General features: G+C 36.1%; 1 protein-coding gene across 1 annotated transcript in view; it reads left to right on the forward strand.

Annotated features, from left to right (window-relative positions):
• Positions 1-25357, forward strand: part of Dennd4a (DENN domain containing 4A) — a 94861-nt gene that overhangs the window by 14941 nt on the left and 54563 nt on the right. Inside the window, exons 2-8 of the mRNA XM_051197774.1 lie at positions 8075-8148; positions 8842-8970; positions 11838-12169; positions 14893-15142; positions 20962-21031; positions 22507-22676; positions 23726-23967. Of these exons, the coding sequence (XP_051053731.1) occupies positions 11859-12169; positions 14893-15142; positions 20962-21031; positions 22507-22676; positions 23726-23967 (1043 nt within the window). The 5' untranslated portion in view covers positions 8075-8148; positions 8842-8970; positions 11838-11858. The remainder of the gene's footprint in view (positions 1-8074; positions 8149-8841; positions 8971-11837; positions 12170-14892; positions 15143-20961; positions 21032-22506; positions 22677-23725; positions 23968-25357) is intronic.

Here is a 25357-nt window from a genome sequence, read left to right on the forward strand (position 1 = left end):
TTTATGTTTGTTACCTTTAATTAAAAAGAATGAAAATGGGGCTGGAGAGATGGCTCAGGACTTAAAAACACTTGTTGCTCTTGCAGAGGACTGTTGTTTGGTTCCAAGCATTGACGTGATAGCTTACAAGCATCCCTCATGCCCGTTTGAGGATGTCCTCTTCTGACACTTCTGTAGCACCCGGCTTACACATGTTTCGTGTACATACATAAATCAAAACACTCTTATACATACAAAAAAATCAAAATAATAAAAACAAAACAGGCCTGCACATGGACTAAATTGGGGAACAAGGCTAAGTGAACCTCAAGTTCTGTGTTGGGTTTAATGTGTATTTTAAAATATACATTTTTGTGTATTTTAGAATGAAATTTCTAGCATTTATTAGATCTTCTAGAGCTGTTCATGACTCTGAAAAGGTTAAGAGCCCACATCATTTATCTTTAAAAATGTACATATACAAAAAAGGTTGTTATATATTTTATTGTGGATAACACATTTTTATCATGAGATAGAACTTGGCCTCTAAGATCAGACCCTTTGCTTTGGATTCTGTCCTTTCACACTTTCTCAGGAGAGTGTAAAATGGGAATGAAGGACAGAGAGATGATGACTATAAAAGGAAACCCGAGGGGCTGGAAAGAGGGCTCTGTGTCAGGAACCAGTTTCCACTCCATTCCCCTCCCCCTTTCCCGTTAGAACGCCTCCTAAGATGACTGTGCTTACTTACTTCCCATTGTCTTCATCTCATCCCAGTTGGACTTCCCTCACAATAACACTTATTGAAATGACTCTGCTCAAGTTCATTGTGTTTGGATGCTTGTTAAATCTAGTATCTCTTAGGATGGAAGTGGGTGAGAGTGCTCAACTGTAGGGATGGGTTTAATCATGGTTCTCCTTTCATATTATGTTTCTATCATGGACCTGTTGGGGGCTCTGATTTAATTTTAAATTTCTTTGTTCCCTGCATCTCCATTAGCTTTCTCTCTCAAGTATCCATCCTAACATGGCCATAATATCACTAAAATATCTTTGGATATTTTAATTCATATCAGTGCTGTTTTGCTTTGGATTCTCTTCTGGTTTTTAACTGTCCTTATTCAACACTAAATTTTCATTACATTTCTATTTCATAGTTTTGCTTGCTACATGATATTCATGATTTGCCACATTTTAAAATTACCCCTTTAATTACAGCTATCATGGTTTGTTTATTTATCCATTCAACAAATATTGGATGCTGTTCATCAGGCACTGTTGCCAATGGTATACAGCAGAAAACTCCCAAACCTCAAAAAACTTTGACAATCTTGTGTAAAGAATGAAAAAATAAGCAAATAAAATATGTAATATGCTGGATAATAGCTGAGAATAGCGGTATGCACCATTAATCCCAGCTTTTAGGAGATAAAGGCAGGCAGCTGTCTGTGAGTTAAGGTCCAACTTTGTGTACATAGCAAGTTCCAGGACAAGACCCTGCCTCAAAAATTACACTCTCTCTCTCTCTCTCTCTCTCTCTCTCTCTCTCTCTCTCTCTCTCTCTCTCTCTCCACTCTCTCTCTCTCTCTCTCTGCTGGAGAGTAAAAATACTAAAGTGAAAAAGAAAGTTAAGGAAGGAGAGACTGTATCATAAATATTCCAAGTTTAATGTATATACTTTTATTATATTTTAAATTTCATTTTATATTTCAACCAAAGTTCTCCCTCCCCTTCTCCCATGTCCCCCTGACCTTCCCCCAGCCTACCCCCAACCACACCTCCCAACAGATAAGGGCTCCTATAGGGAGTCTAGAGACTGTAAGAGTACAAGTGTACATGCTGACAGGGAAGTGGGCTTGGACTTAAAGTGAAGGATTTCAAAACAGATACAAAGGTAAGAATCAAGAAGTGGTCATTTTGGATCTTAGTGCAAAGTCATGACTGGTAATACAAATTTGAGACTACTTTATTAGAGTAGCTGGTATTTGTCTTATGTTAGTCTTGTTATTAGTTTCATAGATATACTTTGTTGTCTTGTTTTGGGGCACATGGTTCAAGACAAGTTTTTCTCTGTAGCTTTGGAAACTGTCTTGTAACTAGCTCAATAGATCAGGCTGGCCTTGAACTCTGTCTCTGCCTTCCAATTGCTGGGATTACAGGCATGCACCACCATTGCCCAGCAGATATACTTTGATTAAGGCTGAGCTGGTCATGAGAATGTTTAGGAAGAATTACCTTTGGGCTGACAGAGTGGCTCAGCAGGTAAAGGTGCCTGCTTCCAAGTTTGCTGGCCTGAGTCAATCTCCAGGCCCCACACAGTGAAAGGAAAGAACTGACTCCTACTAGTTGTTCTTAGACTTCCACATGAGTGAGGTGGCATGAGCACGCTCCCATATATACATACTTATATACACACACTAAGTAAAGAAATAAAAAATGCAGGGTTTTGTTTGTCTGTGTCCTTACTAAGCTGATCTGAGTAGACTTCAGTGTCAAGAGAGCTGGGAAAAAGGAACTTCAGGCCCTGCTCTGCTACTGATGGTTTGTGCTACTGTGCACATGTCAAATTAGCCTTGCTGGAATTTAATTTTCTCTGGACAAATGGTGAGATCAAACCAAAAGATCTTAAAGGTCCTTCCCTTTAAATTCTGAATATAAAGGAGTTTCTGTGAATCTTGTAAAAGAAATATGCTATAATCTTTAGATCAGTAGTTTAAAATTTTAGTGAAAATTTTTTTCTTTATAAATTAGAAAAAATGCCTACAACTTCTTTAAAATTTCTTTCTCTGTCTTTTTCCCTTCATTTTTTTCTTTCTCCCTTTCTCTCTTTTCTTGAGACAAAGTCTCACTATATAGGTGGCTGGTTTGAAACTCACCTTGAAGATTAGGCTGGCCTAGAAATCAGAGAAATGTGCCTGCTTCTGCCTCCTGAGTGCTGGAATTAAAGGCATAACCCACCACCACCTGGTACAGCCAGCGTTCTTAACCATGGATCCATCTATCTAGCCCCCTTTTGTTTCTTCTTAACATTATTTGTGCATATAACACAGTGCATCTGTAGTGGTCAGAGGAAGCTTATGGGAGTTTCCTTCTTTACCCTAGAGATGGAATTCAGGATTTTGTTTTGCTCTTTGTTTTTTCAAGACAGGGTTTCTCTGTGTAATAGTCCTGGCTGTCCTGGAACTTGCTCTATAGATCAGGCTGGCCTCAAACTCAGAGTTCCACCTGCCTCTGCCCCCGAGTGCTGGGATTAAAGGCATGTGCCACCACTTCCCTGCCATTTTTGTTCTTTTTGGTGTGTGAGAAAGGGACTTTTGCACCACGAGCTGTTCTCAGACTCCCTATTTAGCCAGGGATGGCTTTCTTCTGCCTCTCTCTGCTCCCCAATACACTGCTATCACAGGCATGTATAAGATGCTTAGCTCTTAGTGATTGGGTTTCTGTTTGAAGTGTTTGTTTTAGTTTTTAATAATCTAACAGGCCATATAAAAATTTTAAGTTACATCAATCAATATCTAGAAGGGAAAGGGAATTCTCAATGTCTGTTTCTTATATCATGTTTGTTACAATTTGCGGGGGATGGAAAGGGTTTTTTAAATTCTTAAAACCTTTGTAAATGGATGGTAACAAATTGATAAGAAATTAAAATGTTCAACACTGATCAAATGATAAAATTTTAAATTTATGTTTAAGTCAGAATCATGTTTCTATGTGGTTTGTTTACAGCTGTAAAAAGAGGAATGACCAGATACTGTAGTATCTGAGAGAAACAGATCATTCCACTGTTGATGACAGTTCACGTTAACCCCCAGTTAGCAAATGCAGATGCTAATCCAAAGAGGAAGTAAAAAAGTTAGAGATGTAGGGGTAGTGTGCAAGGGGGAAATTAAGTAAAAGAAGACTGTGCAAGAAAGGAAATTTAAATTAGACTTCCTTTTCATGCTGTCACCAGGATACTTGGATTTCACAGTCGGTGATGGTTGCAAATGGACTTTCAGTGTAAGAATGGCAGCTGACTTTTATTATTTGTAAGTAATCTGGATTTCATGGTGGCAATAGTAAATTTCAGTAATCGTAAGAGAATATGTGTAGCATTAAAAATTCCCTACATGCCTTTTCCTCATACTACTGTAGTCATGTTTCACCTCTCCACTTCCTCTTTTTGTCTTTTTAATGATTTAATTAATTATTTTTTGAGATTGTGCTGGGCATCTAACCCAGTGCTGTGTGTGTTGTCAAGTGCTCGCTCCCTGCAGAGCTATGTTCCAGCCCTTTATTTTACCCTTTTATACAACCTCGTTCCTCTTCCTAATTCCTTTTAAAAACCTTTATTACATTTTTGTTTTATTTATTTTATTTGTGTGCACACATGCCATGGCCTAGAGTGGAGGTCAGAGGACAACTTGTGAAAGTCAGTTCTCTACTTCTACCATGTGGGTCCTGGCAGTGGAATTCAAGTCATTAAGCTTGTGAGCCATCTATCTCACTGGCCTTCTCTCTCTGTCTCTCTCTCTCTCTCTCAAATTCTTCCCATATCTTTTAATTCTTCTGGTCTTACTTTTTTAAATCATTCCTTTTTTTGGGGGGGAGGGTCATGTTTAACTTGAACATTTATATACTAACTATTGAAGCCTAGCTTCACTAACAAGCAGTAGTTTCCTCAGGGACCCTCTTCTCTTCCATCCTTGAATGTGAAGTATAGTGTAGTAGAACTCCAAAGTAAAAATCATAAATTGATTTATTTGGTTATAGGCAGGCTGCTATACTGTAATTATGAAATTTCTTTAATTACAAAAAGAGTAATTGAAACAAAATCTCCATGGACTCTCCTCACTCTAAAATCTCATGATTCTGTGACGTTTCCACTTTCCTGTGTTCCCTACTGTTTTGACCTCACTCATTACTAACACCTGCCATGTGTTTCTGCTATAGTAGAAGACATGGAAATCATAGTCTTTGAGTTGTCTGTAGTCTGTCTGGAGACAAGTGACCACATCAAAACTTAGTGTTTTCAGTCTGATCCTGTTCTGTCAAGAACAGATCCATATTCCCAAGACAATATTAGTTACTTCCTCTCTCACCTAATTACCAGTCGAGGGGCTAAATTGCCCCGGAACAGAAGATTACTTCTGCAGTTCTTTCACACCTTGGTTCCCACTGGAGCTGTTCTGTAGCATCTTTTGTTGACTGTTTCCAGTCTGTAGTTTTCTGTAATGGGAATATTTATCTTAAAGCTGAGGAGGCTGGTCTTCATTATGAATGGCTAGATGATCAAAAGGAATGGGCCCTAACCTGACTGACTGAGTGTGACCCACAGAGTATTCTATGTGCCATGTTCTTTCAAAGTACAAAGTTCTTGTACTTTGGTTTGTTTCTGCACATCTTTTGTAAGGAACTGTTGGTTTAGGAAGCATCTTTTACTTTCATGAGCTGTATGTAGGGATGGAGGCGGTGTCTGAAGAAAAGTGTATGTGGTTAGGAGAGGGTGCCATGACATGTGTGCTCCTTGTGTTGAAAGTACATTGTGTCTTGACTAATGACAGGTACATGATACGTATGCATGAAGTCTGCATAGACTTAAATATACACATATACAAATGAGTATTAGTCAAACCTAGGTAATACAAGTTCTTATTATCAGTGTCAATGTCCGAATTCTGACATTGTGTTATGGTTGTGTAAGATAGGCTAATGGGAAAAACTCAGTGAAAGGAATTCCAGCTCTCTTTCTCTCTTTTCTGTTTTTCCAGACAAGGTTGATCTCTGTAACAGCCCTGGCTGTCCTGGAACTAGTTCTGTAGATAATGTTGGCTTTGAACTCACTGAGATCCACCTGTCTCTGTCTCCTGAGTGCTGGGATTAAACGCATGTGCCACTAGTGCACAATTGATATCTGCTATTTTAATTATACAATTATTATTTAGTGGAACATAAAGTCATGGTCAAACCAGATTATTACTATATTGAAGAATTCAAATGACAGAAAATAAATTTGGGAGTCTGGTAAGATGTCTTCAGAGTGTAACAGCAAGCCTGAAAACCAGAGTGTGAGCCCTGAAACTCATGTAATGGAGAGACTCCATTACAAATGGACAACTCCCTTGAGTTGTCCTTTGATCTCCACTTATGCACAGTGGCATGTACACACACACACACACAGAATAAATTATTAATTTTTTAAAAAGAAAATTTATTTTGAATTGGTTTTGGCACACTCATCATTCATAATGATATCTAAACAAGCTGATATCGTATCCGGTATTTAAAAAAATCACAGATATAGTATTTTAACTCAAATTGTATATACTGGATTTTTTAAAAGTTTGACCAAGTCAGTATTTATGTTAACTTTGCTACCCATGAACAATAAGAGTTAGAAGTATTTCAATATCATTCCATACTTGTTGCTTGAAGCTGTTCAGTGAGCCTCAAGTAGAGTACTATCCTATGTAAAACCACATACATTTATCTTGATCACTTTTAGTAGTCCAAAAGGTAAAAACAGTGGCAAGCATGGTGGCACCTGTAATGCCAGGCACTAGGAGACTGAGGCAGAAGGATTTCAAACTTAAGGCTCTCTTGAGCTCTATAGTAGAAAATTGTCTTTAAAAAAAAATCAAACAATAAAAATCAAAAGGCCACAAAATTATGCACTTACATTGTTTCTGATTAGTTCTTTTTACCTTTCCTTCTAAGAAAAAAACACTTTAGGTCCTTTATTTCATTCTCTCCCACTTCCTGCAGAGATTGGTAGACTGGTAGACTTGACCAACTAAGAGATGATTTTTTATTTTATTTTGAGAAAAGAGCTAGCTAACCTTAGTTGGCTTTGAATTCATTCTACAGTCCAAGTTGGACTTAGAGATCCTCTTGCCTCTGCCTGCCAAGAGTCATTTGAATCTTGTTCTTATCTGTTTCTTCTGCTGTTTCTGTCATTAGACAATGGCCCAGATTGGTTAAAGATACAATTTTCCCCTTCTTGATGGACATATAAATTTGCATTTTAGCTTGTTTTCCTTCCTTATTTGATGAACCAGTGAAACTGTTCTTCTCCCCCTCACCCCTCACCCCCACCCCCCACCCCCACCCCCGAGGTTAAGTGATAAAGACTTATTCATAGGATGAGGAAGGAACAGTGTAGGAAGTCACTGAGAAATCACACTGCCACAACCCCTCTGGCCTAGTAGACAGAGGAAAGTCAAAAGGGTTGTTAGTCTTTAGTCTTTATTAATTAAAAAAGACTTAAGAGGATGGGTATAGGAGGACCATCCCATGATACTGGGGTCAAGAGGGAGGTGCTAGACCCCCAAATGATTAAAAACACTTTTCATGTGTGTTTCCAGTGCTAAGAAACTACCCTCAGCAACCATGTAGTCAGTGTTAGTGTATTCTAAAACTTTATCAGCAAGACCACCTTTTCTTCATTCATAACTACAGCCCACTAACTAACTCAATTTAAAGGAAGTATGACAGTGGCATGCTGTCATAAACAGCATGGCTTGTTGTTTGTACCAGAGGTTTGGGTTTTTTGTTTGTTTGTTTGTTTTTCTGTAGGACTAGAAACTGAACCTTGTGTAGACTGGGTCAGTGGTCTACCACTGAGCAACATTCCTACCCAACTTTGGTTCTTTTATCCTGCTCCTGTTGTATCTGTTATTAATGATTGATATGCTAATTACATTAAGATAGTTGTAAATATTTATAATAAAGGAAAAATCTTTTGAACATTGGTCTTATTTATAACATGTATATGAACTTTTCTGAACTACTTTTAAATTATCTTAAACAGGTATTTTTGTCTTCTGTATGACACAATATACACAAGTGCCCTAGGAACAGGCATTTAAAGTTATTTCTCTTCCCTTGCTTTCCCACACATGTACTTTGGCTCTGTTTGTTATTCTGCTTTCTCTCTTACTCCCATGGATTGATTTCTTCTCAAATCTGTATCTATTCTTGACTAAAATGTGTTTTTTGGATAAGCCGTTACTTATCTAAAAATTATTAGTAGTATATCTTTAAGTATCCACAGATATGTTAAGGGGATATGTTATTAGAATTAGTTTAATCTTATTTCTTATTCTTTTCAATATAGTATTTCTCAATCACGAGTCCTGAAGAATTCCCATGTTGGGAGCTGCTATTTTCCAACAGAAACTTTGGTAATGTGTGAGTAGTTTTTGTTTTTCATTGTGATTGTTCCAGATGGCTTTTTTCTGCGTTAAACAATGAAAATTCAGTTTTTCAGAGCTTTAAGAATTTGTGATATACTCATTATATGATAATTTTAAGTAACAGGTGATATAAATTAATTCATTGAGGGCTGGAGAGATGGCTCAGCTGTTAAAGGCTAAGCTCACAACCAAAAATACAAAATAATTTATTGAAAGATGTTTTAAGATGTCTCTTGGAAGGGAGTGTAATGCACAGTCTGAAATCCCTGCACCTGAGAAGATGAAGCAAGAGGTTTGTGAGTTCAAATCTAGCAGAAATTTTCTTATATTTAATCAGCTGGCCCCTTGTGTTTCTGATCATTTTCATATGTAAGTCTGGGTGTGTGATTATCATATCATACCTGGAAATTTCACTAGTAGTTGATACATTTTTTAGTAGCCTAGACAGATCTCAAACTCATTCACTATCCTCTGTCCCCTATAAGCTGGGGTCACAAATGTCTGTCATTATACCAGACACTGGTAGTTACTAATTTTGTAAAACTTAGATGTTCAGAATTTTACATATATATCACTATACATATAATTTATGTTATATATTAGTATATATATGATATATATGTATATAATGATATATATGTTTATAACATTCCTTCAGATTTTCACTCTCACCTTTTCTTGTCTTTAGAGGTAGTCTTGGTAACAGATGCTCTACTGCTTTGACCTAATGGAGTGAGATAAGAAATAAGAAGCATCTGGATTGGTCAGAGATTGAAAGGGAGAAAAAACAAACAAGGCTCCATTAGTTGCTGAATGGGTAAGAGCCTACTTACTCATAATGGTTTTCCAGTTTAATTATGTTTTGAACATGCATCCTTCTTGTTTCCTATTTTCAAGGGAAAGAGATTCCACTTAAAGTGAAATACTGGGGCTGGGCAATGTATCCATCTTAATAGTAGAATGCTTGCCTTGTTATTTGCAAGATTCTGGCTTCTATCCCTAGCACTTTAGGATATTAGACTACTTAGCCTGGTCTTGGATTTACTGATGTACAAGTATATCTTGTATGAAAACATTCTGGGCAGAGAATAGTGGTGCAAACTTTTAATTTCAGCACTTGGGAAACAGAGGCAGGTGGATCTCTGTGAGTTCAAGGCCAGCCTGTTCTACATAATAAGTTCTAGGACAGTTAAAGCTATATAGTGAGACCCTGTCTCAGAGGGGAAAAAACAAGAAAGAAAAACCTCTGAAGGTGCTATCATATGCTTAAATCATTTTTAAAATACGTAAAATTCTATCTAAGCAGACATAATAAATTTTAATACAATATTTTTATTAATTTTTAAAGAATTTCTTAAAGTATATTTGATCACCTTCATCTGGTGCTCTTCTCCCTACTGTATAAAAGAGGCCTATAAGCATTTTGTCTTCTTTATATTTTATTTGTGTGTATCTGTACATATGTAGTACACCCATGCTGTGGCATGTAAGTGGATACTAGAGGACAATTTGTGGGAGTCAGTTCTCTCCTTCCATCATTTGGATCCCAGGAATTGAATTGAGGTAATCAGGCTTGGCACTAAGTGCTTCTACCCCCTGAGCCACCTTGCCAGATCCTAATCATTCTAATCTTATGAGTAAGTTCCTAAAGTTTTCTATAACGTTTTGAACAAAGAATTATCAAATAATTATTGATAAATGATGTAGTATTGTTACTTCAAATTAATAACATTTCAGGTATTATCTGGAGAACCTTTGGCTTAAAAGTGCATGTTTTTTGTGATCCCCAGTTTCCAAAAGTTAATGTAAAGAAATTTACTGTCTGAGGCTAAAGGCTCATGCTAGACCACTTCCCTGGCACATAAAGGGCCCTAGGATCAATTCTCACCGACCAAAAAAAAAAAAAAAAAAAAACCAAAACAAACAGGAAGAGAAGTTTACATCTTAGTATAGAAGGAGTGTGTGTGTGTAGCTTTTATGTGTGACTGTGTGTTTGTGTGTCTGTAAGCATGAATACATTCACAAGTGTGTACTGACATGCAAGCTAGAGGTCAATGTCCAAGGTCTTCCTCTATTAGTCTCCACCTCATGTTTTGACAAAGGGTTTCTCACTAAACCTGGAGCTCACCTGGATCTACATAGGGATCTACTCTTGTTATAGCTTCCCCCTAAGCACCACCAGCTTTTACATGGATGCTGGGGATCTAAATTCAGGTCCTCATGCTTACACAGCAGGTACTTTACTCACTGAGCCACCTCCTCAGCTCAGTCTAGGTTTTACTTTGATGTGTGACACAAATTCCTTCAGGGAAGGTTATTTATAGTTTTTAGAGCATGTTGTAGAGTTTTTCTAGTTGTTAAGTAGCTAAAAAAAGTTTTTGTGGATATCTTAATATTAACTTTTCCATATATATATGAAATATATGCTATCATCATTTGTGTACCCCTTATAATATATATGGTAACTGTGAAAAAAACAGGATTATGGCATATGCATGCCTAATTTTGTCCTTGGAGTCTTTTTCTTGTTTGCCTTTATTCTTTTATTATAACCAAGACTGACAAGAGACTCATGTTGTTTTAAATAGAACTTTTCCCCCTGTAACAGTGTTTTACAAGTGATGACAATGCTAAAGGCATATCAGCCTAAAGAAGAAAAGAAAATTTAAGTGATTGCAGTCAGCTAAAGGAGGTTGTACTCTTAAAGGCTTGTAGACATATGACTATATTTGTCTTTTTAGTTTAAGAGTGTTGTGCTCTTTTATTTGAGTTCTTGTTTGTTGTATCTGCTGAGACTCATTTGTGCTGCATTTTTCCTTGTATGTTTTGTGGTTTTGAATAAGAGCTCATCTTTAGGTGGGCCTTTTCTGTGGAAACCTGGCCTTAAGGTGTAGCCTCAAGAGCTGGTTTGCATTTGCTCCCCCAGGGATATCACTAATCTCATAATATTTTCATATGTTTCTCAGTTGGAGCTTCCTGGAACCTTAAAAATAAATGGCTTAAGTTCAAGCTCCAGAATCTTAACTGCAGCACAAGCCAGGGAGACATTGAAGCCAACTTCATTGTTGGATAATAGTGTCTTGTTTCAGTGCTTGGGGTTGAACCTATGACCTCAAACTTGCTCTACCACTGAGCTACAGCCTCGCCCAGTATGGAGAGGTTTTAAAATTCACTCTTTAGCTAAGAGTCTAGTCATGTGGGGCTTTGGCTTTATATAACTGTTACCATTCCAGTTCCTTGTCTGAATTTGATTCCGATACCCTGACCCTGTCCTTGTAATGCCTAAGCACAACCCCTTGATTATTGAGAAGAAATGAGGAGATGGCAGATTATCTGACCCAACATTAACTTATAGATTGAATTCTGGCTTTCAGTCTCCTCAGCATTTTGTTATGATGGGAACTTCCATTATACTTTAAAGGCTCATCTATATATTTAAAGGGCTGGGTTTTTGTTGTTGTTGTTGTTATCTACTTCAGTGATCTAGGTTTCCATGATACCAGACTTGGATTCCTGCATTAGTTATAATAAAAATGCTAAAGATTGTCTAATTTTTAAAAAAGACATGTTTTTCACTTATATGAGTAAAATATCTAATGCTAGTGCAAACAGGACTTACATTCTTTATGGATTTGTATTTTGACTTGGCCGATTGTAGAGTAAGATCTTTTATTTTTCATTTAGATGTAAACTTGGTAATGGAAGATGATTGAAGACAAGGGGCCTCGTGTTGCTGACTATTTTGTTGTAGCAGGCTTAACTGACATTTCCAAGCCTCTTGAAGAGGAAATTCACTTCAATGATGCCTGTCACAAAGTGGCTAAACCAAAAGAACCCATCACAGATGTTTCTGTTATCATCAAATCCCTTGGGGAGGAGGTGCCACGGGACTACACTTGTATTGACGTTACCCCAACTGGATTGTCAGCAGATCTCAATAATGGAAGTCTTGTGGGACCCCAGATTTACCTTTGCTATAAAAGAGGGAGGGATAAACCTCCACTTACAGATTTGGGGTAAGTATTTTTTTTAATGAATTACTGTTATTAATCCAAATTATATGCTTTGTAGATTTCAAAATTAACTGTTAGTTTTGGTCATTAATAGTGGTATGGTAGCTTTAGAACCAGACACATTTGCTTGGGTATAGTCCATATGCCTATAATCCTGGCACTTGACAGGCTGGGGCAGGGAGATTGTTATGTTTCATGCTAGGCTTGGCTACATAATGAACCTATTCTCTATTTAGTGGGTCCCTACTACCCACTAAAAGGGGGTGGAATTAAAAAATAAAGCACTGCATACCCAGAATTCTATATTCACTCTGTCATCCTCCCTTTGTCCTGCGAGTCCTAGTGCTTACCTTCCTGTTTGATACAAAGGAGAGTAAGTATATTTTCAGAGGGTACCAGGTACACATACACAATTATAGATGGATGCTTAACCATGTATCAAATAAGGATCTTGGGGTAAATTACAGCCCTACTATATTTGATTTGGGGGCTCTTTTCTATTTATAACAACCTCATTGAGATATAATTATGTACTGTGTGATCTTAGCCATTTGAAGCATATAATTCAGTATAGTCAGAGGCATACAGCTATCACCACAACATATTTTAGTATACTTCCATCATGTCAGAAAGAAATCCTGTCCTCATTAATGTGTACTATCCAATTTCTTTAACCTCAGCTTCAGGCAGCTACAGCTTTTTTCCTTTCTCTATAGAGTTGCCTATTTGGGATATTTTATGTAAATAGAATTGTACTGGATATGCCTTGTTGATTGGCCTTTTTCACTTAACATGTTTTTAAGCGTCATACATGTTATAGTATGTACTGGTATCTTACACTTTTATATGACCAAATAATATTCCAACATATAGCCACACTGTGATTTATCTTGTTACCATTTGATGGATATTTGTGGCTTATACTTTGAGACTATTATTAATAATGCTTTTATGATTATTCATGTACAATTATTTATGTAGACATGTTTTTGTTGTTTTGTGTATACACTTAGGAGTGGAATTGCTGAATCATATGATAATTCTCTATTTAACCTTTGGAGGAACTCCCAGAATATTTTCTAAAGCAGTTTTACAAACACTGCACATTCCTACCAACAGGGTGTGGGGGTTCTGATTTTTTTCACAATCTGTATGATAATTCATATTTCTATTTTATTATATTAGTATTATTAAATATGAAATAGAATCTCATTGTGATTTTAATTTACATTCTTGTGTTTACTGATGATATTGAATGTCTTTCCATGTGTTTATTATCAAGTATCATTTGAGAAATGTCTGTTTAGCTCTTTTACTCATTTCTTAACCACTGAGCCATCTCTCCAGCCCCTTTTACCTGTTTCTTATTTGGGTTTATTGATGAACTATAGGGTTCATTCCAAATTATTAATGCAGACCTTCATTAGGTATATGATTTACAAATATTTTCTCCATTTAAAAATTTTATTTTATGTGTATACATGTTTTGTCATCATGTATATTTGTGTACCACCTGCGTGCCAGTGCCCAGGGAGGCCAGAGGAGTGCATCAGATCCTCTGCAGTGAGTAGATAGGTATGAGCCATCAAGTGGGTACTGGGAATTGAACTCATGTCCTCTGGAGGAACAGTCAAGTGCTCTTAACCACTGAGCCAGCTCTCTCTTCCTGTCCACTCTTTATGATATACCTCTCATTGTAGTATCTTTGAAACTAGGGAAAAATTTTTAAAATTTATTTAATTTGTCTGTCTTCCCTCCTTCTCCCACCCCCACCCTTCTGCTGTGTTCTACCATGTATGTTGCAAGATCTAACTCAGACTGTCAAGTTTTGTGACCAGTATCTTTACCCACTGGCCCATGTTTTGATTTATAAGTAAGTAGTGTCAGGTTCAGGGAGGTTAAACGCTGCCTAAGGTAATACAATTAGCAGTAGCATTTTAAATAATTAAGACGTTTTTTAACTCCTTTATGTTTAGAAACCTTTATTGAAAGTATTAGAGTTACATTTCCCATAGAATGTGCTTGTTTTTATGGATCATAGGTAAGTAAATATACTAATAAATAACTAAATGGAATGCTGAACATTAAGTGTCCTTGTATTTAATTATTGCCACTCTGTTATATTAATAAGCACAAAGCTTTACTTAGGTTTTAATAGGGAAACAGTTGTTCTTTAGTATAAGGTTGTACAATTTAGTCTTTAAATAAGTTGTAGGGTGTAGATAAGAAAAAAACTTAACTGGAATCTGGGAAGTGGTGACACATACCTTTTATCACAGCACTTGGGAAACAGAGGCAGAGGCAGGTGGGATCTCAGAGTTTGAGGCCAGCCTGGTCTACAGAGCAGTTCTAGGACACCCAGGGCTACACAGAGAAACCTTGTTTTGAAAACCCAAAAATCAAATCTAAACAACTACAAAAAACTTAACTGGAAAGAGTCAAAGTATATTCTGGGGACAGAATATACCCAGCTCTTTTTTGCAGAAGATGGAGATTATGACAGACTCCCAGGTAGCTATGGCTTTGAACTTGTTATGTAGCCAAGGATGATATTGAATTTCTGATCCTCCAGCCTCCTTTTCCTGAGCACTGGAATCATTAGTGTGTACCAACACACACAATTTACACAGTGGTACGTTTTAGAATGCATTCATGATACTCGAGTGTGTTATCTTTCAGGTTTGAGGGAACTTTGTGTGCTTACTTTTTAAAATTTTATGTTTTAGGGTATTATATGACTGGAAAGAAAGATTAAAACAGGGCTGTGAGATTATTCAGAGTACCCCCTATGGACGACCTGCCAATATTAGTGGCAGTACCTCATCACAAAGAATCTACATCACTTACCGAAGAGCCTCTGAAAACATGACTCAGAACACTCTGGCTGTCACAGACATATGCATTATTATACCCAGTAAAGGAGAAAGTCCACCACACACATTCTGCAAGGTTGACAAGAATCTCAACAATAGTATGGTGAGTCAATTCCTTAGCACTAATACAAATTAGCCACTCACCAGTGAAAAAGAACATAATTGTAACTCTTTTCTTGAAAACAAAATAGTATAACATCTGAAAAAATAGGTTTTTTTATGGATGTTGGATAATTTATTGTTTTAGAAAGTACTTAGTTGTACTTTCACAAAAAATTGTGTAAGAAGCTTTGTCCTACTTCTCTTCCCCTTTCCCCTTCTTCCTATCTAACTTAAGTAACTTTCAGTGTTACTACAAAATTGGTAAATTAATGCCATGACTGCCTCCCTGTCCCCATCTTTGCATGCTGGATCCCATGCATACACAGCTCTAAGGACATGACTTTGGCAGTCTTCCTTATTTTTTTGTTTACCATATCTGTTAGGTGCATGCAAAACTGGTTGCAAGGTCTTTATAAAAGTTTTTAAATCCATATTCTTTTACTGTAAATCCACCATTCTTTACTGTAAAAAGTTTCAACATCTGAGTTTATGGTTGAGGATAAGAGGGGTGGAGTATAGCTTGGGGATGGAGGGGACATAGCTGAGTTGGTATAATGGTTGCCAAACATGCATAAGGCTTTGATTCCATTCCCCGAGCTGCATAAACTGGGTGTGGTGGAACATGCCTATAATTATAGCACTCGGGAATTGAGGCAGGAGGATCAGAAATTCAAGATCATCATTGTCCACATGGCAAGTTAAAAGCCACTCTGAGCTTCTTGAGACCTTGTAACCCCATCCTCTGCAAAAGTGAGTTGAGTATATTTTTTTCCCACTCTTCACTTTGGCTCTTTCCAGTTAAGTTTTTGACTGCACAATCCCAATACTTTTCTTGTTACTGAATCCAGTGGTCAGTTCTTCATCTCAATTGTTTAGGTTTTGGTCTAGATGGTGATTTTTTTCCCCTGTCTACAGTGACAAGAAGAGATGATCCACTGTCCTATGTACTTGACTCTTTCCCCTCTCACCTCACCAGTCATTCCCTTTCTGTCTCCCAGCTTCCTGAGCAATGGAGTGCCAGGGTTCAGTCCTCGTGCATTCATCTTCACAACCAAAGCTTACTCCTTTGTTGATCTTATTGTTTAACAATGTGTGGGTGACTTCTAAATTTCTGTGTCTGACAAGACCCTTTAATTTATTGTCTCTTGTTAGCTATTGTACCTAATACAGCACCTCACATTTAACATGATCTGCAATAAAATCTTGGTGTACTTTTTCAGACCTTCTTATTGCTACAGTCTTGCTTATCTAATAAATGGAAATTTCACTCAAACTTACTTAGACTCACAAACTTCAGAGAAATGTGAACCTTTTTTTTTTTAACTTACTGTGTTCTATAAACTCTGTTGACTCTAATTTCAAAACATACATTGAACTTGGATCACCTCCTAACTACTTCAGTGTCATAAGCCTGATCCAACCCAGAATAATCTTTAAAAAGTTATATTTACTTATTAATTTGGTTTTCTTTGAGACAGGTCTCACTATGTAAACCAGGCTGAACTCATTGAACTCATAAAGATCAGTTACCTGCCTCTGCCTCCCAAATGCTGGGATTAAAGGCGTGTGGTACCACTCCTAGTCGTGTGTGTGTGTGTGTGTGTGTGTGTGTGTGTGTGTGTGTGTGTGTGTAATTTCTATACAACACAAGCTTTTTTACTACTCATCTATGTTAATTTATATAACTTTCTACTGTCTTTAAGTAATTACAGGCTATTCTAGAAACTATAAATATAGGGCAATAAAACAAGTTATTGCTTGTTTTCTATATTACCAGTGATGCAGCTTTGATCAACCCTATGCCTTTTTATATGAATATTTATTAAGATAACAGTGGAAGAACAAATAATTGAAAGTAGAATTAGGGACTGGAGAGATGACTAAGGGTAAGAGCACTGGATACTCGTGTTTATCTTTAATATGTGTATGTTTGTCTTGTTTGGGTATGTGCATATGAGTACAAGTGCCCACAAAGGTCAGAAGCTTTGGACCTTTGGAGCTGGAGTTACAGGCTTGCCTGATGTAATTGCTAAGGTCTCTGCAAGAAAAGTATGTGCTCTTAACTGCTGAGCATCTCTCTGACCCTTCCCCTGGTTTTTCAAATAATCATAAATATACTATGCTTTTTCGTGTGTGTATGTTTATAATAAAATTTAAATTATTCATAAGGCATGGTAAGACATTAGCAACAGTACCTAATAATGAAATATGACAAAGCAGGATAACAATAGCCAACATCACTACTCTGATATGTTGGAGCCATTGTTAAGCATGGTGAGGGCTTCTCAAACACAGGCACTGCTGTTGCTGCTGAGTGAGTAATGGGCAGATAGCAAATGGTGCATATATATTCTGAACAAAGGGATGATTCATGTTCTAGGCAGGATGGAACAGGATAGTGCAAGTCCCCATCACAAGTGTCATGCAGGTTAAAAATTCTAAATTGATGGGGGAGGTGCTGACAAGGTCCCATGTCTAATTGAAGATCTATTGGCAGAATGAGAGTAACTTTCTGTTTTTGTTTAGTATTTATGGATGTTTTAACTGCATGTACATCTGTGTGCTTGGTGTCCACTTGATGGTTGCTGGGGGAATGAGAATAACTTTTCTGCTTTTGTTTAAAATTTATGGGTATTTTAACTGCATGTACATCTGTGTGTTTGGTGTCCATGGATGCACCATTGAATCCCCTGGGGATGGAATTACAAATAGTTGTGAACTGCCATGTTTGTTGGGGATTGAATTTGAGTCCTTTAGAAGATTAGCCAGTGCTCCTAATTGTTGAACCATCTCTCCAACTCTGAGAGTAAGTGTTCTTTGAAAGTGTGGCCACTGGTAGGTTGCCCATGCTCCAGTGGATGCCCCTACACTCATGCACATATAGGGAGTACTAATTGGAGTTACTTTAAAAAAAGAAGAAGAAAGATAAAAAAAAAAAAAAAAAGACAAACAAGAGGGCATGAATTTGGGACTTAAGGGAGATCCAGGAAAGCTGGGGTAGCAAGAAAGAAGTCAATATGACTAAATTGGTCACATATAGCACTAATCTGATTGGTCTTAATAATAAAATCCCACAGTCAGATATTTTAGGCAGTGAAAGCTGAATGATGAGAGACGTAAAGCAGCCAGCCACTAAAGTTCTTTCTTACCTCTATGAAACCCTCAGACCGAAAGGAAGAGCTCCTGTCTCCTCCTGCCTGTTACTTCTCTGTCTGCCCAGGCATATCACTTCCTGTCTCCACCTCCTTAGTGCTGTGATTAAAGTCATGAGATCCCAAGTGCTGAGATCAAAGGTGTGTGCCACCAGTGCCTGGACCTGTGGTTTAACTAGTGGCTAGCTCCACCCTCTGATCTTCAGGCAAGCTTTATTTGTTAGAGCACAAATAAAATATCACTGCAGCCACAGGCAACTGAACTTTGAAAAGTGAATGTGTGGATAAGGGAGGTCTAGTGAAAATAGCAATTTTTAATGCAGATTGCTGCATTGGATGGATTTTCTATAATTTGTTCTGTCTTCTACTATAAGACATTGAAGGGGAGGAGCTTGGTCCTGCCTCACCTTGATGTGCCATGCTTTGTTCAAGCCCATAGGAGGCTGAGGAGAGGAGGGAGGGGAACCTGATCAATATGTAAAATAAATAAAAAATGTTAATAAAGTTAAATTAAGAAAGAAACAAAAAATTGAAATTTTGATTTTTAGTATTGGAAGGAAGCTGTTGACATAACTAAATTTTATGTAAAGTAAGTTGTATTTACTGTCTTGTTTCTATTGGTAGTCTAAATATTTCTTCACTCCTGGCAGTGACCTCAGTAGGTATTTTACCCCTATTTTATAAAGAAGTGAATTTGAGAATCAAAAGTGTGGTTCTTTTCTCATACACACACCTTCAATAAGTTGGTGAAGCAAGACTCAGATCCAGGTTATAAAACTGTAGAACCAAGGCCAAGTGGTGGTAACGAATACCATTATAATTCCAGCACTTGGAAGGCAGAGGCAGGTGGATCTCTGAGTTTGAGGCCAGCCTGGTCTACAGAGTGAGTTCCAGGACAGTCAGGGATATTACACAGTGAAACCCTGTCTCGAAAAACAAAGCAAACAAACAAACAAAAAACTGCAGAATCAAGAGCTGAGCATTGTACTACCTGCTCATGCCCTGTTGTGCCATATAATTTTTGGATCAGAGCATATGTTCATATCCAAGATTAGTGTCAAGAAAACTTTAATTTTGTTCTTGTCAATTTTTAACTTTGTTAAGAATTGAACTTTTAATCACCAGTTTTCAATTTTAATTTCCCAGAACATACAAACACCTTACAGATATTAGGTTGTTTAATGGCATTATCAGTGGATCCCTTTGATAGTTAATGCAAAGTCATACTGAGCCAATTCTTTAAGAAACTATATGAAAAATGTTTACTGACAATATATAACTTTATCTTAAAAGAATTGATCTATAGGTATGTCACCACTAATTAAATGACCATTTTTACTGTAACTAATCATAAATAGAAAATTTCCTTCCAGATTATTGTGATTTAGCAATATTATATAGCTGTTGAAGAGATTATAATAGAAAAAGAAAATCATGATAGTAAATAGAATTTTGGGGTTGGGAGGTCCAGGGGTGAGACAAGATATTATTCTGTAGCTCAGCCTGGCCTGGACCTCACTAGGTATCCAGACTAGCCTCCAACTCACTGTGATCCTCTTGCCTCACTCACTTTCCCAAGTGCTGAGATTATAAACACAAGCCACCACATTTGGCTCACAAATAGTTTTTAAAGTATAGTAGTTGTAGTAGCAGCAGCAGCAGTACTGGTGAGGGCAAAAAATGTTTTTGAATTCTTTCATGAATATGGGATCTAGCATACAACGTTTCAGATTTAATCTGATATTTTAGCAACCCTATACAAGCTTACAGATACTTGGTATTTTCCCATTTGCAAGTTTTATTTTCTGGGTGTATTTATTTATTTTGTGGGTGTAAGTAATTGACATTGTCATTAGAACTGTTTCTACGTCTCATTAACTAATCAAGGTGTTTTAGCTAAACTTTTGCCATTGAAACTAAAACCAAAATGCATTTCTTTTTTCCTGCTGAGACAGTAGTCTCTCTATTGCCACAGAGCATGCATTCTCCTCTGCAGAGAATAAAGACGCATTGTTAACAGCATGGTCAGCATAGACTCTATCCAACCTGCTTGAGTTTGAATCCCAGATGTGTATAATGGACAAATTCCTTTACTATTTGTGCCTCAGTTTCCTCATTTATAGACAAGGGATAAAGTGATGAGTTTTTTCTACATAGGCATTAGTTTTAGAAAGAACTTGGGATAATGCCTACAATAATAACAAATGATGTATAAATGTCATATATTATCAATTACTCCTTTAATTACTACTTAATCCTTTTATGCATTTAATGTTTAGAGAAGAGCTTTTAAAAATTGTGTCTAGTTGCTAAATTTGTCTTAAGCTTTCTTTTTAAAAAAGATCATAGAAAAAAATGTATATGGTTATTTTCTTACTTTTCAACCAGTGACCAAAGAATGGTTGTTGATACTTCTGTCCAAATTTGGGACCTAGAATAAAGTCTAAGTTTTTGTGATTTAGTTTTATTTTGAAAGGTCAATTTTTCACACTACCTGGAAGAGGGGAATTGTCAGATCTTTTGAAAGAAAAGTAGGCAGTGATTTTAATAAATGCGAACAAAGTAACAGATTGAAAATAGCTAGCAGGTGCAATCTGTTACTACATGGTAGCTAATACTTATCGGACAGCTTTTTAAAATTGAGTGCTAATTTCTCTTCTCTCTTCAGTTGGGATCTGCAGTGTACTTATGCTATAAAAAATCAGTGGCAAAGACTAACACTGTATCTTACAAAGCAGGTAAGTATAATTTGGGGGGGGTTATTTATGTAGAAACATATTGTGAGGTCTACAAGGTTAAAGACAAAATCTGCCTGTAACCAGGCTGTGTGCCATGGTAGGATGAGTTAGTGTCAATACTTGAATTCCTGTCTCTTGAGTCTCATTTTATCTTTAAGTTTTGGATGCTGCATGAAAAGAAGGTGAGATTTTTTTTTTTTTAAGCCTCGAGTTTAAGTAACTTGAGTACATGGCATTTCTCTTTAATTTTTAAACCTGTGTAAAGTATGAAAGTGATGCTCCTCTAATATTTATATCAATTTAGTTAAATTTAATGGTTGTATTTCATGATAATGAACAATATTAAAACTAATTTGCAATGTTATGATTCATAGTTCAAGTTTTCAATTTTAAGAGACCTCAGAATGTTAAACATATTCATCTTACTTACAAGATAACAGATTCAGCCTTTTAAAATTAGAGTCTTTGATTCTTTACTCCTTTTGACTTTCCAGGGCCTACAGCTCATCAGTATTTCTGTTCTACTTTACAACTGCATGTTGCATCATGACCTGAGACACTAGAACACAGTTAACTGTGGTCCTCAGGGGACCCCACTGGCTGGCTGGCAGTGATTAGAAGAACCTTAGTTTATCTAGTTCATCTAGCCTTACAGATGAAAAGAACCTGAGTCTTGTTTGTTGAGAATTAGAGACATTAGCAATAGAGCCCGGTGTTCAGATTCCTAGTTTATCTTTTTGTTTTTATGGCATGACCAGTGATGATTTCTACCTGACTTTAAAGACTTCATGGTCATGAAAACTGTTTTCTATTTCTAACCCAACAATATTCAGTATAAAGCTCTGTTTCTAGGGTGTGCTCAGTGAAAGATATCTATTCCATTTTCATGAAACCCTGGGTTACTTGAAACGCTTATGTGTGTATAATTTAGATATAAATTAGGGGATAATTTAGAATTATTCAGAAGGTGAGTTTGAGGTAACACCATTCTAATGGTATTTTAAATCTATGTCTACTCTTTTGTTAGTTGTCTTTCATTCATGTAAGAACTTACACTTAGACTCCTTTAGGAGATTTTATATATATTTATTATAAATTGATGATATAAATATATATTTATATACAGACATTATATATTTCATATATAATGTATAAAAAGGCTTCAGAGGATAGTTAATAAGAGTGATAAAGTAGATATATGAAAATAGCCATTTTGAAAATTTTAAATATATGCTTAAGGTAGTATGGCATAAGGCCAATTTTAGGGGTATGTTTATTTTTAGAGGGTTTTTTTTCTTATTACTTCAAATCTATGCTTTGTAGATGAAGTTTGATAAATACTAAACAATTTAATAGGTAATAATCTTTGCAGATTAACATCTAAATGTGTGAAATAAGAAAGCATTTTATTGTCATTCAACTTAAAAAAACACATTCAAGAGACAGTGACCTAATATTTCCCATGGCTATCATAGGTCTAATTTGCAGATATCCTCAAGAAGATTACGAGTCATTTTCACTACCAGAATCTGTTCCCCTGTTTTGTTTACCAATGGGTGCAACTATTGAATGCTGGCCACCAAATAGCAAATACCCTCTTCCTGTGTTCTCTACTTTTGTGTTGACTGGAGCCTCAGCTGAAAAGGTATGGTGTATTTAATTAGTGATATTTGCTAATTTCTTGTACCTTTTTAAGTCATAAGCTTCACATCTTCAAGAAACAATAGTAAACCTGACTAAATCAACTAGTAACACATATTTCTTCTACTTGGTTGAATTTACTATATTCAGAGACAGGAACGGAGAGTTTTCCCATCCTCCTGAGTGTTTGCTTTTTGGCTGTGTTTTAAATGTTATTGAAGACTTCTCATCATCACATGTTGATCCCTCACTGATCATTTTCTGTGATAGAAAAGCTAAATAATGTCAAAGACGTTATGAAATATAACATGTTTGGAATAGGCTTTTTGTTACTTTGGGGATCAAACCTTGCACTTGATAGGTGAGTGCTCTATTGCTTAACTCTATTCCACCATGGAATTATAGAGTTGTAGTTGGAAGGGAGCTTGGAATCATCTAGACCAGCTTTTTCATTTTGTGGATAGGAAAATTCAGTGAATTATTCACAGTTCAAATTTGTCTCACTTTCCTACTAAATAATTTTCACATTTCTTATAAAATATTGATATATTTGCTTTGTTGTTTTTTTGTTTTTGTTGGCTTTTGTCTTTGTCATTGGTTTGAGATAGCATCTTTCTATGTAGACCAGGTTGCTTTTAAACTTGCTTAGGTCTTCTGCCTCCTGAGTGCTAAGATTATAGGTATTAGTCACTATGCCAAGGCTTAGTTGCTTCTACTCTTTATTTTAAAAATATAGTTTAATCAAAATACCTATTTTAATAATAAGTACACATGAAGATATTATTATATAGTTAGCAGATGTACCAAGAAAGCAGAAGCAGGGGTGGTTAAACCCAGTACTCAGGAGGCTGAAGCAGAAGATTGCAAGTTTGAAGCCAGCCTAGGAGACCCTGTATTTTTTTTTTTAAGAAGAGCAAGATTGATTTTACCACTGTGTTCCTAGTCCCTGGTGCCTTTCCTACCCATAGAAAGCATCCACTAAATATTAAACTGATGATGTACTTTAAATAAATTATGCAAGTATATTTATTAAATATATTTCTTGTTTTACAGGTCTATGGTGCTGCTATTCAGTTTTATGAACCATACTCTGAGGAAAATCTTACAGAAAAACAGAGACTTCTTCTGGGTTTAACATCTCTGGTGGATGGAAAGTCTGATAGTTCTAGAACAATTCACACTAACAAATGCATCTGTCTTCTTTCTCATTGGCCTTTTTTTGATGCATTCAGAAAGTTTCTGACTTTTCTGTATCGTTATTCCATCTCTGGACCTCATGCCCTTCCAATTGAAAAGTAAGTTAGAAGTTTCATGATTTAAAATTTGGCACTCTTAGGTGGGCATGATGACACATTTCTGTGAGTTTCAGGTCAGCCTGATCAACATGGTGAGTTCCAGGACAGCCAGGGCTGTGTAGAGAGACCCTGTTCAAGAAAATTTGTCAGCCCTTTCTATGATATATTTAAACTTGTAATTATGTAAATTTTATATGTAAATTGTGTTTCTTGAGAGTTGAGAAAAATGTTCAGTTATTTATGTAAGTCACCATCATTATATTTTTGTAGTCTTGTTATTTTAAGCATTTTTATTTCTGTCAGTGAATGTTTTAATTTATTTTGAAGTGAGTTATTTGGAATATACATGTGTATGTTATTGTTAGGAAGTTTGCAGCTGCTAGTTAGTGAAATAGTGGAACTAGGTTTTCTTGAAGTGCTGGAAATCAAATCCAGAGCCTTACACATGCCATGTAAGCGCTTTGTCATTAAGCCCTATCCCCAGCCTGAAAATATTAAAACTCTTAAACTATTTATAATTTGATGTACTATGGACCTTTAGAATAGTCCTATGTTTATATATCATGAATTTAAAAGAAAAATCGGGTAGATGTTCTATTTTTGTTTTGTAATTTTAATGATTTACATAAAACACTAAAATTTTGTAATGTTTCATGCAGTAGGACATAATGCAGAGGAGCTATAAATACCACTGTAGATTTGACTTTTGTCTTTGGAGGCTCATAATCATACCCTGATCCTATTCTTCAAGCTATCTATCTTCTCAGCCAGATGGCAGAATTTTCTGACTGATGACAGTTGGGAAGTAACACAGTTGCCATTTTTATGATAATTCATAAATGTAATAATGCTCTCTAATTATCCTGTGTTCTTTCCTACTTTCATTTGTACTGTTAAAAAAAACTAGCACTTCTCAAATATTTTAGTGTTAGAATCCTTTTAAAATTTTATGAGAACTCAGTGAGCTTTTCTTTGTGTGTTATATCTTTCAGTACAGACATCTTATTGCAGCAAAAATTAAAACTCATTTATAATTTATTTAAAATTAATAAGCTGGTTACATGATTAAACATTTCTTCAAAAAGTAATTTTTTTTAAAACAAAAAGTAACTTTTTTAAAACAAAAAGTTAATGAGAAGAGTGAGTGTTTACATTTTTTTTTAAGTCTGTAATGTCTTGGCTAATTGAACTCTACTGAGTTCTCTTTCATGGTTCTGTATTCAGTCTTATGCAGTAATTGTTCTAGTTGAGGTATATGAAGAAAATCTGACCTCATACACATATGTAACAGAAAAGGGAGGGCACTTAAGTAGTAGTTTTAGGATTGTGAATATTATTATTTGACACTATACCAAAGCTTGGCAAGTGATAGTTTTTTTTAAATTAATAT

Source organism: Phodopus roborovskii, unplaced genomic scaffold (assembly GCF_943737965.1).
Source record: "Phodopus roborovskii unplaced genomic scaffold, PHOROB, whole genome shotgun sequence".
Lineage (NCBI taxonomy): Eukaryota > Metazoa > Chordata > Mammalia > Rodentia > Cricetidae > Phodopus > Phodopus roborovskii.